Source organism: Hemitrygon akajei, chromosome 25 (assembly GCF_048418815.1).
Source record: "Hemitrygon akajei chromosome 25, sHemAka1.3, whole genome shotgun sequence".
Classification (NCBI taxonomy): Eukaryota; Metazoa; Chordata; class Chondrichthyes; order Myliobatiformes; family Dasyatidae; genus Hemitrygon; species Hemitrygon akajei.
In genome coordinates this window covers 38,453,869-38,467,880 of record NC_133148.1, presented here as the reverse complement: position 1 = coordinate 38,467,880, position 14,012 = coordinate 38,453,869, and the positions used below count along the sequence as shown (strand labels likewise).

At 47.5% G+C, this 14,012-nt stretch overlaps 1 protein-coding gene across 4 annotated transcripts in view; it reads left to right on the top strand.

The window, feature by feature from the left end:
- npas1 (neuronal PAS domain protein 1) overlaps positions 1 to 14,012 on the top strand; it is a 625,083-nt gene that overhangs the window by 252,912 nt on the left and 358,159 nt on the right. For all 4 annotated transcript variants that reach the window (XM_073029337.1, XM_073029338.1, XM_073029340.1 and 1 more), the window contains exon 3: positions 1,768 to 2,012. In XM_073029337.1, the coding sequence (XP_072885438.1) occupies positions 1,768 to 2,012 (245 nt within the window). The remainder of the gene's footprint in view (positions 1 to 1,767; positions 2,013 to 14,012) is intronic.

Below are 14,012 nucleotides of genomic sequence, written 5' to 3'. Positions count from 1 at the left end.
GTGCTGTCCCTGTCCTGGGAGTGTGTGATGGGACAGTGTAGAGGGAGCTTCACTCTGTATCTAACCCGTGCTGTCCCTGTCCTGGGAGTGTGTGATGGGACAGTGTGGAGGGAGCTTCACTCTGTATCTAACCCGTGCTGTCCCTGTCCTGGGAGTGTGTGATGGGACAGTGTAGAGGGAGCTTCACTCTGTATCTAACCCGTGCTGTCCCTGTCCTGGGAGTGTGTGATGGGACAGTGTGGAGGGAGCTTCACTCTGTATCTAACCCGTGCTGTCCCTGTCCTGGGAGTGTGTGATGGGACAGTGTAGAGGGAGCTTCACTCTGTATCTAACCCGTGCTGTCCCTGTCCTGGGAGTGTGTGATGGGACAGTGTGGAGGGAGCTTCACTCTGTATCTAACCCATGCTGTCCCTGTCCTGGGAAAGTTTAATGGGAATTTTCATAGTGTACAATGAGGTAAAGAGGGTTCTGAAATATTCACAAGGATGGGAGGGCTTGAGTTATAAGGAGAAGCTGGACGGACTGTGCCTGTTTCGCTGACGTTTGTAACACCATGAAGTGTAGATAACATGGAGGCTCATAGTTTTTTTCACAGAGTAGGGGAGCACAGGTTTCAGGGCAGAGGAGAAAGATTTAAAGGGACCTGAGGGGAAAATTTTTCACACAGAGTGTTCAAAGTTCAAAGTAAGTTTTATTAATGAAGTTCACCTATGTCACCATATACAACCCTGAGATTCATTTCCCTGCAGGCATACTCGGCAAATCTATAGAATAGTACCTATAACAGGATCACTGAAAGATCAACCAGATTTTGCAGAAGACAACAAATTGCAAATGCAAGTATAAATAAATAGCAATAAATAACGAGAAGCTGAGATGATGAGTCCTTAAAGTGAGATCATTGGTTTTGGGAACATTTGAATGATGGGTCGAGGTGAGTTTACTTATCCTCTTTTGTTCGAGAGCCTGATGGTTGAGGGGTAGTAACTGTTCCTGAACCTGGTGGTGCGAGTCCTGAGGCTCCTGTACCTTCTTCCTCATGGCAGCAGTGAGAAAAGAGCAAGGTTTTTATACCTTGGGCCAATACCATTAGCCAAGGGGTCCTTGGCCTCCAGGTTGGGAACCCCTGATGTAGAGTGATAAGGGCCAAATGTGGGCAAATCATACTAGCCTTGATGGGTCAGAATGGACCAGTTGGGCCGAAGAGCCTGTTTCAGTGCTGTATTATTCTGTGAGTCTGACATCTTATTATATGTCATTACGTGCACCCAGACCAAGAACGATCAAAGGGGTAGTAGGATTAAAACGTTCTTTTACTGAGTCGTGTGCACGAGGGGCAGCTTACCGTGAGGGAGCAGCGAAGCCGGCCCGCTGGGATGAAAATGGGAACGCTCAAAAGCCCGCACAAAAAAGAGAGAGCCTTCTGCGTGCAGGAGGCCCAGTCGATTCACTGCGCGATAAATCGGCCCACGTGCGCACTTACCACCTTCTCACAGTCGATCTGTTTGAGGTTCATATGGGTATAAAACCTGTCACAATCCATTGCCAAAGCCAGGCAGGTGTGACCGACTCAGGTGAGCAGCTTGGACAAGATGGGCTGAAGGAGCTGGTTTTGTGCCTTATAACTCTGTGACTCTACATTAACCTGATCCAGTCTGAAGAAGGATCTCTCCTGACATGCATGACTTTGAGGGTTGAGAAAGATGAGCGATTGGTAAAGACCGTGGAAAGAATCTAGATCTTTTTTTCTCCCCCCTCTCTTCCTAGCCTGCAGGCCCTACGGAAGGAGAAGTCTCGCAATGCTGCCCGATTCCGACGAGGCAAGGAGAACTTCGAGTTCTACGAGCTGGCGAAGATGCTCCCGTTACCGGGTGCCATCACGAGCCAGCTCGACAAGGCTTCCATCATCCGGCTGACCATCAGCTACCTCCGCATGAGGGACTTCGCCAACCTGGGGGACCCTCCATGGAACCTCCGGATTGAGGGGCCCCCGCCGAACATCTCTGTAAAAGGTAAGGTGATGCAACTTTGCAGAAACAACTATGTCGGGCCCTCGTGTGGGCGGTCATGGTTTTTCAATGATCACTATTATTCTTGACTGTATTGGACAGTCCTGAAAACAGGAATGAGTCCCTTGAGGATATTGTGTCATTTGATAAGATCGTGGGCAATTCCATTGTTGGTCTGAACTCAGCTTCCCTGCCCAATCCACAAATCCTTTGAGTTTCCTGTTGTCCTAATTCCTCTCCGTTTCAGACGCAAGCCAAAGCCCGATTCTAGAATATGAATGGGATTGGGCAAGGGTTTCAAACTGAGGCATTTTCCTTCACAGATGCTACCTGACGGGCTGAGTTCCTTCAGCATCAGCCCTATTGCCCTGTCTATGTCAGTCCTGACTGTATGTATAATCTGTGGTCTGGAATTCCAAAAATTCATTGGAGAGAAGAAATTCCTTGATAGTCATTTAGCTATCTCCATGGTGTCCTTTTTTGTTGTAAAAACATTGTGGATGGACTTCACCGTGGGTGGGGATTGAAAATGAAGAGAAAGTCATGCTTCTCGATGTTGGTTGAAGAATGGACGGTCGATAAGAATTATGAACCAGATGGGGTTCAGGTGAAAGTGAAAGGTCACAGAGAGGGTAAATGCAAGCAGGCTATTTTTCTAGTGAGGGTTGGGTGAGACTAGAACTAGGGGTCATGGGGTAAGGGTGAGGGGTGAGAAGTTTAAGGGGAACGTGAAGGGGAGTTTCTGCACTCAGTTGGTGGACCAAGCTGCCAGCAGAGGTGATTTCAATGATTAAGAGAAGTTTGGATAAGTTAATGAATGGGAGGGGGGTATGGTTGGGACAGATCGATGAGACTAGGCAGACTAATAGTACCGCATGGACTCGATGGGCTGAAGGTCCTATTCTCTGCTGTAGTTCTCTGTTATTCTGTGACTCCGACTTACTAGTATGGTTGCGTCGCACACAAGGAATGGTCAGGCATGGTCTGACAGCAACAACATACCAGGTTTAATTGTACTGTATCCAGTCAGTGGTCACATAATGTGTCCCCAGTTCGCAAGTATGAAGCTTTAAAAACTCACGTCTTCAAAGAAGTGCTTCCTGAGATCACACCTTGCCGGGCCTGTCTCTAATCGTCTCGGATCCTGAAATCGGAGCAAAAATTGCTAGAAGCTTTCAGCAGATCCGGCGGCGTCTGTGGAGAGAGATACGGGTCAAGGATCCTTGTTCAGCGTGGGTCTTTAAGTTGCAATGGTGGCGGGAAAGGAACGAATTGGATAAAGGAAACACGAAATGCAGGAGGAACTCAACAGCATCTATGCAGTCCTGATTGAAGGGTCTCAGACTGAAATGCCGACTACTTATTCCCCTCCATAGATGCTGCCTGACCTGCTGAGTTCCTTTCAGTATCTTGTGTGTGTTGATCAGGATTTCCAGCACCTACGGTATCTCTTGTAATTAGGATGAGGGAACGTCTCCGAAAGGGCAAGAACAGGGGTCGTCATAGGGACAAGCTATTGATTGGCCATCCAGTTGGCAGTCAGTAATTGGTTCATTATCTTCGCCTATATCAAAGTGCAGTCAGAAAAAAGACTTCTGTTTGCATACCATCTGGACAGATCACTCCATGGCGACATACACAAAACACAGGAGGAACTCAGCAGGTCAGGCAGCAACCATGGAAACCCTAAACAGTCAACGTTTTGGGCCGAGACACTCCATCAGGACTGAGAAGGGAAGGGAGAGACGCCAAAGTAAAAGGGTGGGGGGGTGGGGAAGGAGGCTAGCTAGAAGATGACAGGTGAAGCCAGTTGGGTAGAAAAGGTAAAGGGCTGGAGAGGAAGGAATCTGAAAGGAGAGGAGAGTGAGCGGACCAGAGGGGAGAAGGAAAGTGGGGATCCAGGGGGAGGTGATAGGTAGGTGAGAAGAGGTAAAAGGTCAGAGTGGGGAAAAGAAAAAGAGAGGAGGAGGAGGGGAGGAATATTTGGACTAGACTATATTGCGAACTCTTTGCATTTTTGTTTTGCAATCTTGGGCAGAGCTGTGGCTGTTTTACATCCTGGATAGAACTCCTTCCACGTAAATCTGTAAATACTGATAATGGTCATACTTAACGTTTTCCGAGGAAACTGATGAAATAGTTAATGATGAGAGTTAGAGAGGAAGAACACAAAGGTGACAAGGCCAGTTGGAAATGGGGTGAATTTATGTGACTCCTGTCAACTGTACAGACCCTGAAATGTTCCCAAAAGGAAACTCAACCGCCATTTTGAAAATCTCCTGGAATGTTTGTCTCTTGGTTCTGTTCTAAGGGTAAAAACTGTTTTTAATGTTTCGCCAGAGCTGCTTAGTCATTCAGCTGTGTTGCTTCTGATCTCAGTACAAGAGGTAGCTCATAAAATCTGTGATTTATTGCTGGTTTCGCTCTAGAGACATTAAAATGGAGAGTTACTCTGATTGAATTGTAACTGATTGCTTTTCGCTTGTCTGGTATTCCACCAGCTATCAACTCCTCCTCTTCACTCTCATTGCAAAAATGCAAGGAGAAACCCTTCACCAAACCGAACCTCTGTTTAATTCCGAGGCAAGCTAAGGGAGATTCCTTCGAGTACCCACTTTTCGAGTACATTGGAGCTCAGCAGGATTTTGGTATTGATGCTGGTAATGGTTTACTTTGGGTGGCGGAGCAGAGATACGTCTCTACCAAAGGAGGTGTAAAGCGCACCTTCCCTAAGTGGTCAGTGATCCCCAACCACCGGGCCGCGAGGAAACAATATGATTTGGCAATATGAAACGATATGAGTCAGCTGCACCTTTCCTCATTCCCTGTCACGCCCACTGTTGGAACTTGAACGCACGCGAGGTCATTACCCACGTGCCATCCATGTCAGCGCGGGAAGAAAATCAACTCCTTGAGCTTGCAAATGACGGTGGGCTGAAAAGTACGTTTGACGTAACATCTCTGCCGGCATTCGTTAGATAAACCCTTTTGGAAACGAAATTGAGTGTATTAGCCACTTACAAGTGACTTATCACCTATATTCTGGTTGTGATTAACAGCCCCCCCCCCCCCGTCCCCATCACCAGTCAGCTGGTCTGCAAGAATATTGTCAATATTAAACCAGTCCGCGGTGCGAAAAACATTGGGGACTCTCGCTGTAGGTCAACCTTGCACAAGGTGTAGCACCTGCTTAGCAACCCCCCCCCCCCCCACCAATCAGGGTCTTAGGAAGTCATGGGAGCAGGTGGTGAATGATCACAAGACCTGGTACCAGGCAGACAATCCCTGAAGAGTATTGATAATGGCTGGTGTCACCCATCTGTAAAGATACCATCTAGAAGAAGGCAATAGCAAACCATTTCTGCAGACAAATTTGCCAAGAACAATCAGGGTCATCACAAGCTCACAAGACATGGATAGATTATGACCGCCAATGTCACAGGTCATGCAGATTGATTTCTTGAACACTCAGTTGAAGACAGTAGGCGGCCATTTGGCCCCTCAAGCCTGTTTCACCATGGCTGATCTTTGCACGAGTGGTGATAGATATAAGGAATTCTCTCAGTCGGGCAGGATTAATAAACTTGCTTGAGCTGGAGAGACAAATCTGGTGTCCGAAGATTGGTGAAGCCTGGAGTGAAGTCCGAGGTTGAAGTGGCCTCTCGGGGGGTTGGTGGGTGTGAGAGTGGGAGCGTGAAAGGGTAGGAAAGGGGCTTGTTGATCAGCCACGGTAAAGCAGGCTTGAGGGGATCGAAAGACCTTCTTCTGTCTTCGGTTGTATGTTCAACAAAACCTCCCTGCACCCTATTTACAGGTCCTGTCCCCTTGGTCAGGGTGCCCCCCCCACCTATACCACCACCCTAACTGCCCCTAACACACTCAATTTTCTCAGAGTAACTCGCACAAAGTGCAGGTGGAACTCAGCAGCCCAGGCAGCATCTATGAAAAAGAGTAAACAGTCAATGATCCTCCAGCTTTTTGCATGTGTTACTCTGGGTTTCCAGCATCTTCAGGGTTGAGGGTTACTCTCTCAACCCTGGTTCATCAAATCTGCTCCCAGGTAAACTTAGTGGGAAAGAAATGTCTCCATACCTCTTTTTAGTGTTGTCTAACCAATGGAAATTAGTGCATCATATTAACAAAACCCTGCTTAATCAGGAACATGAGATGCCGAACGTGACACAGTTATTTCACAGAGGAGCAATGCCTGTTCACGTTCCTCCCTTCCCTCTTTACACAATTATCATCATCATCATTATGTGCCATGTTGTGTGACATCATCATTATGAGCCATGTTGTATGACATAGGTGACATGGTCTTTCCATGACAATAATTGTCCTTGGCAAATATTCCTACAGAAGTGGTTTACCATCGCCTTCTTCTGGGCAGTGTCTTTACAAGACGGGTGACCCCCCCAGCCATTATCACTACCCTTCAGAGATTGTCTGCTTGGTGTCAGTGGTCGCATAACTAGGACTTGTGATACACACAGGCTGCTCGTACAACCATCCACCACCTGTTCCCATGGCTTCACATGACCCTGATTGGTGGGGGGGCTAAGCACCTTGCCCAAGGGTGACCTGCAAGAACAGTTGCTACAACTAAGCAACTCTTTATCTCATTATCTTATGTTCTGGTTGATCTTTCATTGATCCTTTTGTACTTGCTATTCTAAATATTTCTTGAGCCTGCCCACAGGATAATAAGTCTTGGTTTTATGTAGTGACTTATATGTATTTTGATAATAAACTTTACTTTGAACTTTGAACCTTGTTTTCCTTTCCTCCTCTTTCACTTCGTTCCTCTCTATAGAGGCTGCCTGACCTGCTGAGTTCTTCCGGTATTTTGTGTGTGTCGCTGTGGATTTGCAGAATCTCTTGTGCTTATGCCTTTTTTCTGTATGTGTTCATCCACCTTCCCTTGGGGAGAATATCTCCACCCTTCCTCTTAATCCCTCAGTGTGTGATGCCTAAATTCTCCGGACTGGTTTGTCCTGAGCTCCCAGTTAGATTTATTAAGGCCATAAGACACAGGAGCAGAGTTAGGCCATTTGGCCCATCAAGTCTGCCCTGCCATTTCATTGTGGCTGATCCATTTTCCCTCTCAGCCCAATCTTCTGCCTTCTCCCTGTATCCCTTCATGTCTCAACTTCTGCCTTAAATATACCCAATGACTTGGCCTCCACAGCCACCTGTGGTAACAAATTCCACAGATTCACCACTCTCTGGATAAAGAAATTCCTCCATTCTGAGTGGACATGCCTCTATTCTAAGATTGTGTTCTCTGGCCTTAGACTTCCCCACGACAGGAAACATCCTCTCCACCACCCACTCTATCAAGGCTGTTAGAACCTATTCTGGAGTTAGGGTGTATAGCAAATGTTAACTTCAGCAGCCGACCTTCAGATCTGAATATGGATTGTAGATTAAATTTAAAATGCAGATCAGAACAGGAAACTCCCACTTAACTAATACATGTCTGCATATGCGTGAATGCAATCAACACCCGGTTACATGAATAGGACTCAGACAACAGAGGGTAAATTGTAGACCAGGAGACATCCAATTGACTAATATGGTACATGGCTGCTACACAGCGTAATATTCATTTTGAAATGGACATTGAACCTATGAACACTACTCACTACTTTTTTAAATTTCTTTTTTGTGCATTATCTATTTTACTTTAAATTCAGGTTTTTTTTTATTGCAAGACTGTAAGATACAAGAGCAGAATTAGACCATTTGTCCCATCGAGTCTCCTCTGCTATTTCATCATGGCTGATCCATTTTCCTTTTAGCGCTAATCTCCTGCCTTCTCCCTTTCATGCCCCGACTAATCAAGAATCTATCAGCCTCTGCCTTAAATATGCATAGAGACTTGGCCTCCACAGCTGCCTGTGGCAAAGAATTCCACAGATTCACCACATGCTGGCTAAAGAAATTCCTCCTCATTTCTGTTCTAAGAGGATGCCATTCTATTCTGAGACCGTGTCCTCTGGTCTTACACACTCCCATCATGGAAACTATCGTCTCTGCATCTACTCTATCAAGGCCTTTCACCATTCAGTAGCTTTCAATAAGGTCACCCCTCATTCTTCTGAATTCCAGTGAATACAGGCCCAGAGCCATCACATGCTGTTCACATGACAAGCTTTATAATCCTGGAATAATTTTTGTGAACCGCCTTTGATCCTTCTCATATGTCAGCACATCCTTTCTTAGATAACGGCCAGAAGCTGCTCACAATTGATTGGTTCTTGCCTTCTCACGTAGAACCACCAGCAGCTACCAAATGGAATTCATTCATTGCCCATTAAACTTCCATCTCGATAGAGTGGATGTGGAGAGGATGTTTCCTATAGTGGGGGAGTCTAGGACCAGAGGACACAGATAGAGTGGATGTGGAGAGGATGTTTCCTATAGTGGGGGAGTCTAGGACCAGAGGACACAGATAGAGTGGATATGGAGAGGGTGTTTCCTATAGTGGGGGAGTCTAGGACCAGAGGACGCAGATAGAGTGGATGTGGAGAGGATGTTTCCTATAGTGGGGGAGTCTAGGACCAGAGGACACAGATAGAGTGGATATGGAGAGGATGTTTCCTATAGTGGGGGAGTCTAGGACCAGAGGACACAGATAGAGTGGATGTGGAGAGGATGTTTCCTATAGTGGGGGAGTCTAGGACCAGAGGACACAGAGAGAGTGGATGTGGAGAGGATGTTTCCTATAGTGGGGGGGTCGAAGACCAGAGGACACAGAGAGAGTGGATGTGGAGAGGATGTTTCCTATAGTGGGGGAGTCTAGGACCAGAGGACACAGATAGAGTGGATGTGGAGAGGATGTTTCCTATAGTGGGGGAGTCTAGGACCAGAGGACACAGATAGAGTGGATGTGGAGAGGATGTTTCCTATAGTGGGGGAGTCTAGGACCAGAGGGCACAGATAGAGTGGATGTGGGGAGGATGTTTCCTATAGTGGGGGAGTCTAGGACCAGAGGACACAGATAGAGTGGATGTGGAGAGGATGTTTCCTATAGTGGGGGAGTCTAGGACCAGAGGACACAGATAGAGTGGATGTGGAGAGGATGTTTCCTATAGTGGGGGAGTCTAGGACCAGAGGACACAGATAGAGTGGATGTGGAGAGGATGTTTCCTATAGTGGGGGAGTCTAGGACCAGAGGACACAGAGAGAGTGGATGTGGAGAGGATGTTTCCTATAGTGGGGGAGTCTAGGACCAGAGGACACAGAGAGAGTGGATGTGCAGAGGATGTTTCCTATAGTGGGGGAGTCTAGGACCAGAGGACACAGATAGAGTGGATGTGCAGAGGATGTTTCCTATAGTGGGGGAGTCTAGGACCAGAGGACACAGATAGAGTGGATGTGGGGAGGATGTTTCCTATAGTGGAGGAGTCTAGGACCAGAGGACACAGATAGAGTGGATATGGAGAGGGTGTTTCCTATAGTGGGGGAGTCTAGGACCAGAGGACACAGAGAGAGTGGATGTGGAGAGGATGTTTCCTATAGTGGGGGAGTCTAGGACCAGAGGACACAGAGAGAGTGGATGTGCAGAGGATGTTTCCTATAGTGGGGGAGTCTAGGACCAGAGGACACAGATAGAGTGGATGTGCAGAGGATGTTTCCTATAGTGGGGGAGTCTAGGACCAGAGGACACAGATAGAGTGGATGTGGGGAGGATGTTTCCTATAGTGGAGGAGTCTAGGACCAGAGGACACAGATAGAGTGGATATGGAGAGGGTGTTTCCTATAGTGGGGGAGTCTAGGACCAGAGGACGCAGATAGAGTGGATGTGGAGAGGATGTTTCCTATAGTGGGGGAGTCTAGGACCAGAGGACACAGATAGAGTGGATATGGAGAGGATGTTTCCTATAGTGGGGGAGTCTAGGACCAGAGGACACAGATAGAGTGGATGTGGAGAGGATGTTTCCTATAGTGGGGGGGTCGAAGACCAGAGGACACAGAGAGAGTGGATGTGGAGAGGATGTTTCCTATAGTGGGGGAGTCTAGGACCAGAGGACACAGATAGAGTGGATGTGGAGAGGATGTTTCCTATAGTGGGGGAGTCTAGGACCAGAGGACACAGAGAGAGTGGATGTGGAGAGGATGTTTCCTATAGTGGGGGAGTCTAGGACCAGAGGACACAGATAAAGTGGATGTGGAGAGGATGTTTCCTATAGTGGGGGAGTCTAGGACCAGAGGACACAGATAAAGTGGATGTGGAGAGGATGCTTCCTGTGGTGGGGGAGTCAAAGACCAAAGGACACAGAGAGAGTGGATGTGGAGAGGATGTTTCCTGTGGTGGGGGAGTCGAAGACCAGAGGACACAGATAGAGTGGATGTGGAGAGGATGTTTCCTGTGGTGGGGGAGTCGAAGACCAGAGGACACAGATAGAGTGGATGTGGAGAGGATGTTTCCTGTGGTGGGGGAGTCGAAGACCAGAGGACACAGATGCTGGACCTCCGTCATCTTGTGTTGGTGAAACTTCTGAGCTGAGAGTGTTCAGAGTCACCGAGGCAGCAGGGTACGTTTACGCGCGGTGAAACAGTTCGGTACTCGCTGGTTTGGATCTGTTCTGTTTTGTAGCTTTGAAGTATTAGGCAAATCCAAAGGAAGGTGTGGGGAGTCTGAAAGTACGGGTGTGACTTCACCTTTTACTTCAAGCAAAGCGCACACGTAGCACATGGTAGTGAGATCATGTATGCAATTAACGTTTTTGTACATATAGTCCATAATTAATTATCTTAATAAACAAGAACACCTAATCAAGCTATATATACTCAAGATTATTGAAATATTAAATATATAACAGGATGGTTGTTGTGGCTGCAGATTAAGGCCTCTCCCACTCTCTCCATCCCCCTCCCCAAGGCCGCTTCCTGATTACAGGTCACCCACCCAACAGGTCTGGCAGCCAAGCCTGGAAACGCCCCGTATCTCCCACTAAGCCTCAGTGATTCCCAAACACCAGGCCCATTGTGAGCAGCTGACAGGCTTCTGGTAACGAGGGCAGGTTTATTCCGCAGCGGGAGAACCGTCTCGCTAATCCACGGTGTGTAGAGGCCCTAAACATGATGATGGGTGGGGGATGGACTGAGGTTAGCGGAATGAGGAGGGAGGGAGGGAAGGAACAGGGGAACTGGGTTTAAGATGGGGGAGCAGTTGAGGTGAGGAAGCCGACATGGGAGAGGGAGAAGGGAGCAGATAGGGAGGGGAACACAGAGAAAGTAAGATGGGTTCAGCTTAGGGATGTGAAGGAGAGGTATGTGGGCAAAATGAAAAAGAGAGAGAGAGAGAGAGAGAGTGTGTGTGTGTGTGTCTCTGTGTCTGTGTCATATATATATGGGGGTGATATGTGTGACACACACACACAAAATGCTTGAGGAACTCAATAAGTCAGGCAACATCTATGGACAAGCTGTTGACCCTTTGGTCTGATGCTTTTTATGCCACATGTGTGTATGTGCATTGTACTTCTCTGTGTTTGTGATGAGCCCGTGTTTATGAAATGTCTGAGTTTGTGGTGTGTTCGTGGTGCGTGTTTGCTGTGAGTGCTCGCAGTGTTCAAGGTGTGCGTGTCTGTGATGTGTGTTTGCACTGTGTGTTGGCAGTGTGTGCTTGCGGGTGTGTGTTTGTGGGCTGTGTTTGCAGGTGTGTGTTAGTGAGCTGTGTTTGCGGGTGTGTGTTAGTGAGCTGTGTTTGCAGGTGTGTGTTAGTGAGCTGTGTTTGCGGGTGTGTGTTAGTGAGCTGTGTTTACGGGGGTGTGTGGGCTGTGTTTGAAGGTGTGTGTTTGCGGGTGTGTGTTAGTGGTCTGTGTTTGCGGGTGTGTGTTAGTGGGCTGTGTTTGCAGTGTGTGTATGAAGGTATGTGTTTGTGGGCTGTGTTTGCAGTGTGTGTTTGAAGGTATGTGTTTGTGGACTGTTAGTGGGCTGTGTTTGCAGGTGTGTGTTTGCGGGTGTGTGTTAGTGGGCTGTGTTTGCAGTGTGTGTTTGAAGGTATGTGTTTGTGGACTGTGTTTGTGGGCTGTGTTGACGGGTGTGTGTTAGTGGGCTGTGTTTGCAGTGTTCGTGGTGTGTCTCTGCAATGTGTTTGCAGCCTGCGTGCTCAAGGCCTGGTTTCCAATCACCTCACTCGTGCATTGAGACCTCACCACTGCGACTGGTGCTCAGCGAGCTCCCCACCTTCAAAGGATTCACACCCGGTTGCCTTTCTCTCGTTGGAACAGGGTTAGGCCATCGCCAACATGGAGGAACTGAACTGTGTGAGTTAGTGGATGGGAGATGGGTCTGTGCAATTGTAGAAGTTTGGGGGTGACAGTGTCCTGTTTCACCAGGAATTCATGTATGTATATACTGTATATGTATGTGTTGGTGCATATGCGTGTATCTGTGTATGGGTGTGTGTGTGTGTGTGTGTGTGTGTGTGCGTGTTTTTGTGCGCGCACACACACACACCTCTCCTCTGAACAAGATGGACGTTGTCTGTTTAACATATAATTAGGCATAATTGCAAGAAAAAGCCCAAAAAAGACGGAGTGGGAGGAGAACTCATTGATGCTGTGTTGGTTAATGATAGCCCTGAACAACAGCTTTTAATTGCCTAAGGATACAGCTATTACAAGAGTTATGTACTGTAAACACACAGCTGTGCTGTTTCCATATGCAAATTCGCAACACGCAATTAAAAAGGAATTTAAAGGAGGGAAGGGAAGAGTGCGCAGCAATCACTTCACAGAAATGTGGCAAGATCTACTGAGGTAAAATGCTCCTGCTTTCAAACGTGGGTCCGTTCCTGGCCAGACACCATGTAAACAGGTAAATGGCTCCTGAACCAGTGTGGATAACTTCATTCACTCCAACACTGAACTGATTCCACACATCAGGCTCCTGAACCAGTGTGGATAACTTCACTCACCCCAACACTGAACTGATTCCACACATCAGGCTCCTGAACCAGTGTGGATAACTTCACTCACCCCAACACTGAACTGATTCCACACATCAGGCTCCTGAACCAGTGTGGATAACTTCACTCACCTCAATACCGAACTGATTCCACACATCAGGCTCCTGAACCAGTGTGGATAACTTCACTCACCCCAACACTGAACTGATTCCACACATCAGGCTCCTGAACCAGTGTGGATAACTTCACTCACCCCAACACTGAACTGATTCCACACATCAGGCTCCTGAACCAGTGTGGATAACTTCACTCACCTCAATACCGAACTGATTCCACACATCAGGCTCCTGAACCAGTGTGGATAACTTCACTCACCCCAACACTGAACTGATTCCACACATCAGGCTCCTGAACTAGTGTGGATAACTTCACTCACCCCCAACACTGAACTGATTCCACACATCAGGCTCCTGAACCAGTGTGGATAATTTCATTCACTCCAACACTGAACTGATTCAACACATCAGGCTCCTGAACCAGTGTGGATAACTTCATTCACCCCAACACTGAACAGATTCCACATATCAGGCTCCTGAACCAGTGTGGATAACTTCACTCACCCCAACACTGAACTGATTCAACACATCAGGCTCCTGAACCAGTGTGGATAACTTCACTCACCGCAACACTGAACTGATTCAACACATCAGGCTCCTGAACCAGTGTGGATAACTTCACTCAGCCCAACACTGAACTGATTCAACACATCAGGCTCCTGAACCAGTGTGGATAACTTCACTCACCCCAACTCTGAACTGATTCAACACATCAGGCTCCTGAACCAGTGTGGATAACTTCACTCACCCCAACACTGAACTGATTCCACACATCAGACTCCTGAACCAGTGTGGATAACTTCACTCACCCCAACACTGAACTGATTCAACACATCAGGCTCCTGAACCAGTGTGGATAACTTCACTCACCCCAACACTGAACTGATTCAACACATCAGGCTCCTGAACCAGTGTGGATAACTTCACTCACCCCAACTCTGAACTGATTCAAAACATCAGGCTCCT